Source organism: Orycteropus afer, unplaced genomic scaffold (genome assembly GCF_000298275.1).
Source record: "Orycteropus afer afer isolate SDZICR_OR568_19922 unplaced genomic scaffold, OryAfe1.0 scaffold00071, whole genome shotgun sequence".
In the NCBI taxonomy this organism is placed as follows: Eukaryota; Metazoa; Chordata; class Mammalia; order Tubulidentata; family Orycteropodidae; genus Orycteropus; species Orycteropus afer.
In genome coordinates this window covers 9,786,402-9,791,709 of record NW_006921658.1, presented here as the reverse complement: position 1 = coordinate 9,791,709, position 5,308 = coordinate 9,786,402, and the positions used below count along the sequence as shown (strand labels likewise).

The 5,308-nt window shown below is 40.9% G+C and overlaps 1 protein-coding gene across 1 annotated transcript in view; it reads right to left on the bottom strand.

Moving 5' to 3' along the window:
- Positions 1-5,308, bottom strand: part of ETNPPL (ethanolamine-phosphate phospho-lyase) — a 48,833-nt gene that overhangs the window by 20,645 nt on the left and 22,880 nt on the right. The window contains exons 5-6 of the mRNA XM_007940785.1: positions 2,943-3,033; positions 1,578-1,694 (exon numbers count right to left, since the gene is read on the bottom strand). Coding sequence (XP_007938976.1) covers positions 1,578-1,694; positions 2,943-3,033 — 208 coding nt within the window. The remainder of the gene's footprint in view (positions 1-1,577; positions 1,695-2,942; positions 3,034-5,308) is intronic.

Here is a 5,308-nt window from a genome sequence, read left to right as displayed (position 1 = left end):
ACTACAGATTAGTAAGTAAGCACAAGTAAGCCTGTGCTTACCTCGCTTATTGGGTAATCCAGCACTGGGTCCTGAGGCCCTAGGGCCACTCTGCCTCTTCCCTTACCTTCATCATATTAACTTCTGGTGCTCCCCTCAGTTGGATGAGTATGTCCTTGGACTATGGCCTTTCTTAATTGCCTCTTCCCAAACACTCAGGACTGGACCATTGGGACTAGACCATGTTCCCATTGGGAACATCAGAATTAGGTCACCATGATATGGAAATACTGATTGCATTGGCAGAATAAATAAAAGTAGAGAGTCTTAGAGGCATAACTAAAATAATGCACTTTTTCAAATATAGGCCTTCCTGGGTTACAAAGTTCTGACTCATGGGCAGCTCCCATTTGTCCTTTAGTGTTATATAAATTTACCCTGACTTTTAAATGATTGAGGAACTTTGGTGACATAGAAGTTAAAGCATTTGGCTGTTAAGTATAAAGGTCAGTGGTTCAAACCCACCAGGGGCACCATGGGAGAAAAATGAGGTAGTCTGCTTCTGTGAAGATTTACAGTCTTAGAAACCCTATGTGGCAGTTCTACTCTGTCCTAAAGGGCTGCTATGAGTTAGAATTGACTCGATGGCAGTGGTGTGATTTGATTTTGACATGACTACAATAAATTGTGCATCACAATCACCTTCACTTGCTCACATGCAGCTTTTAAATAGAGCTTTGAACCTTTTCTTGCACTAAACCCAAATCAAACCCACTGCCATCAAGTCAATTCTGACACATAGCAACCCTAGAGGACAGAGTAAAACTGCCCTATAGGGTTTCCAGGCTATAAATTTTTATGGAAGCACATTGCCTCATCTTTCTTCTGCAGAGTGGCTGGTGGGTTTGAGCCACCCACATTTTGGTTAGCAACCGAATGCCTTAAACTCTGCCTAAACACCAGAGCTCCTTTCCTGGCACTAACTCAAAAAAAACAAACTCACTGTCATTGAGTTGACTCCAACTTTTAGTGATCCCTATCGGGATGCCAAGGCTGTAAATCTTTACAGAAGCAGATTGCCCTATCTTTATTCCATGGACCAGGTGGTGGGTTTGAACCACCAACCTTTTGGTTGGCAGCCAAATGCCCTAACCACTACACCACCAGAGATCCTTTCCTGGTGTTAAACTCACTGCCATTGAGTTGATTCGACTCATAGTGACCCCCTCCTTGGGTTTCCAAGGTGGTATCTCTACAGAAGTAGATTGTCCAACCTTCCTTCTGAGAAGTGGATGGAACCGCCAGCCTTCTGGTTAGCAGTCAAATGCCTTAGGCACTATACTACCAGAGCTCCTGGCACTAAAGGAAGGCTAAGTAAAAACTGTATCCACCTGTTCCAACTTACATACAAATTCCACTTAAAGGCACAATTAGGACCAGATCTCGTTTGTAACCTGGGAATTGACTGTATGAACCAGTGAAAATGTAACCAGAGAAAAACAGAACGGAATTTATATCTAATCCTTTCTAATTCTCTAATTTATCACAAGGATTTCAATCTACTTGATAGAAGATGTTAAGATGTTTCAAATACAAACCTTCCTTCCACTGTTATGAATGTCTTCAACAATTTTCTTCACCTCATTTGCATAAGCACTAGCTGGGTCTGCATGGTTTTCCCGGTATTTTCCTCTGTAAGTATCTGGATGTGGTGCCTGAAAACATCAAAGCAGTTTCACATTATTCACCTCTTTGACACGTGATTTTTTTAAAAGTCATTTTCCCACAAAAACATATTAGAAAGCTGATCTTGTGGATTTAGTTGACTCTATACTCTTTTGTTGTTCTTTATATTTAACATCTCTGAATTTTGTGAATGACAGAAGTCTTTGTTTGGTGAATAGGAGTTTGGATTTGCTCCCAAACCCTTGTATGTCAAGACTGCATCCCTACTCATGTAATTAGCAAATTCACAACAAGTATGATTATACTCTTTTAAAATTTTAATTAATGGAAACTGTATTAGCTATTATATATTGTAAGTACACCGACATTTGCCAAGAGTATTGCAAATTGTAATCATTCAAAAAACTAAAGCATGCCTTAGTTTTTTTCAGATATTAAAATAATGAGAGCATTGCTGATTCTACTGATCCTTAATATATATATAAACACAACTAAATGAGTTCCACTCTTTCAACAATTTGGTTGGTTTCATTAGTTTGCCTAACAAATTTATATAATTTATCATAGAGCAATTTAATTTTAAGACAGTCATATACACTCAAGATGACTCTGAAGTTTGAGTTGGCATCAGTGGTAGAAAAATTAATTGAAGGTCAAAGAGCAAGAAAAAATAAAGTGTTATCTCTGTATAACGTACTCTATCACTTTACTAATCTCTCTATTGAAATATTCATCAATGGTTTTTAAAACACATCTTGTCGTTAGTTAGGTTTTTGACTTTACCAAGTCACCTAATTGCTGTAGATCTTGTTTTCTTTTCCATGGTTTCATTTCAATGAGAAGTTTGGATAAATTATCACTAGGCATCTAAGGCACCTGACTGCTAACCAGAAGGCTGGAGATTCAAACCCACCAACCACTCCTTGGAAGGAAGGTTGGGCAATCTACTTCTGTAGTGATACTGCCTCGGAAACCCAAGGAGGGGTCGCTATGAGTCGGGTCCAACTCAATGGCACTTAACAACAACAACAACAGGCATTTTTCTCTGGTAGCATAGTGCCTAAGGCACTTGACTGCTAACCAGAAGGCTGGCAGTTCAAATCCATCAGCCACTCCTCGGAAGGAAGACTGGGCAATCTGCTTCCATAGTGATACTGCCTCGGCAACCCAAGGAGGGGTTGCTATGGGTCAGGTCTGACTCAACAGGACATAACAACAACAACAAAAGGCATTTTTCCAGGGATAACAATCTGATTCCAGGATTTGAAGGTACTTACCACATGTACAAATTCTTTCTTGACATCTTTGCCTTTTTGAAATTTATATGGACTGATCTCAATTAAAGATGATAGGTGACCATGATAAGCACTAAAAAGAAAAAGAACACTCAGTCACTTCTGGAAAGATGCTTTTTCTAGTATGTGAAAATTGTATCCCCTAGGAAGAATCTCAACATTGATGACAGATTAGACTATATTGGATCTAACTTTTCATGGCAAGATTGGCCATTCAGTTTGCCCAGTCTCCTTATACATGTACATGAAAAGCCAAGTATGTGGCTTTGTAGACTGTCTTTTCAGCAGGAAAAAAACGAATTAGATTATGTTGTTGTTGTTGTTATTTGCCGTCGAGTCGGCCCCAACTCATAGTGACCCCTCCTTGGGTTTCTGAGGCAATATCACTATGGAAGTAGGATTGCCCAACCTTCCTTCCGAGGAGTGGCTGGTGGGTTTGAACCACCAGCCTTCTGGTTAGCAGTCAAGTGCCTTAGGCACTATGCTACCAGAGCTCCCTTAGATTATGTTAGATCTGCTAAATGAGATTGTCTAAATGTAAAAAAGTATTGTCTATATAGTCATGAAAAATTTTATGTGTTTAAATATATTTATTTGATAGTTATATTCCAGTACATTTTAAAAATAATTTTATATCATAGAATGGGCATTTGTTTCTGTTTGGATAATTTCTGAAGGATGTCTAGTTACAAATATTGGGCAAATATTAGTTGAGGGGAACAGGAGGGCTCCTTAAGAAGAACTAAGATTGAGAGTTGATCAAGTGACTATGAAATTTCTCTCTTTCACATAAAATACAGGCATCTAATATTCCTTGTCTCTCCACCATGTATGCACTCTTCCTGCTGCCTGACCTCTGATTGTTTGGACATAAGCTAGCAGAGGCCTCCACTCTGATTCATGACCTGCAGATTTGGAATTTGTCAGCTCCTGTAACCACATGTTGCAGCAGCAGGGATCCAGATAAGGGGAGGGACACAGGCCCCATCCACCAAGAGGCAGGAAAGCAGGGAGAGAAAAGCCAGCCAACCAAGCAGAGTGGCAGGATCCAGGTAAGGGGAGGGCAGAGAGGTTTTGAACAACTAAGGGAGACAAACTTGTCTATCAGTTTGTCGTGTTGTGGTGGCGTGCATGTTGCTGTGAGGCTTGAGGCTTCGCCAATGGTGTTTCAAATGCCAGCAGGGTGGCACATGGCGCACAGGTTTCAATGCAGCTTAAAGACTGAGACAGACTAAGAAGGAGGAGGCCACCACTTTCCAAGGAATTGGCCAGGGAAAACCTTATGAATAGCATAGAAATACTATCTGATACATCACTGCACAACTTTATGAGTAGTCTGGGAACACTGTCTGATACAGTACAGAAAGACAAGCCCCTTAGGTTGGAAGGCTCTCAAAATATGACTTGGAAAAAGCTGCATCATCAGAGAAGAACCAACCTTACTGATATGGATAAAGTAAAGCTTTTGAGACCTCCATTTGCTGATGTGGCATGACTCAAATTGAGGAGAAACAGCTGCAAATATCCATTAATAATCAGAACATGGAATGTAAGAAGTATGAATCTAGAAAAATTGGAAGTTGTCAGAAATTAAATGGAACTCATAAAAATTGAAATCCTAGGCTCAGTGAGCTGAAATGGATTGGTTTTGGTCATTTTCAATCAGACAACAATATGATCTACTATGCCAGGAATGACAATTTGAAGAGGAATGGCATGATATTCATTATCACAAAAGATGTTTCAAGATCTATCCGGAAGTACAATGCTGTCAGTGATATGATAATATCCATATGCCTACAAGGAAGACCAGTTAATATGACTATTATTCAAATTTATGCACCAAACACAAAGCCAAAGATGAGGAAATTGAAGATTTTTATCAACATGTGCAGTCTGAAATTGACCAAAATGCAATCAAGATGTGTTAATTATCACTGGTTACTGGAATGCAGGGATGCCCAAAAGCAGCAGGCCGGAAGAGCAGGAGAAAGGGGATTAAAAGTCAGGAACCCGGACAGAAGAGCAGTCAACCCCAGAGATACAGGTGAGGAGAGACAACTCAGGGATGCCCAAAGAAGCAGGCGGGAAGAGCAGGAGAAAGGGGATTAAAAGCCAGGAAGTCAGAGACAAGAGCAATCAGCCGAAGGGATTAGGTGAGGAGAGGAAACTCAGGCCCGCCCAGAGCAGCAGGCCGGAAGAGCAGGAGAAAGGGGATGAAAGCCAGGAACCCGGACAGAAGAGCAGTCAGCGCCAGGGTTACAGGTGAGGAGAGACAACTCAGGGATGCCCAAAGCAGCAGGCCGGAAGAGCAGGAGAAAGGGGATTAAAAGCCAGGAACCCGGACA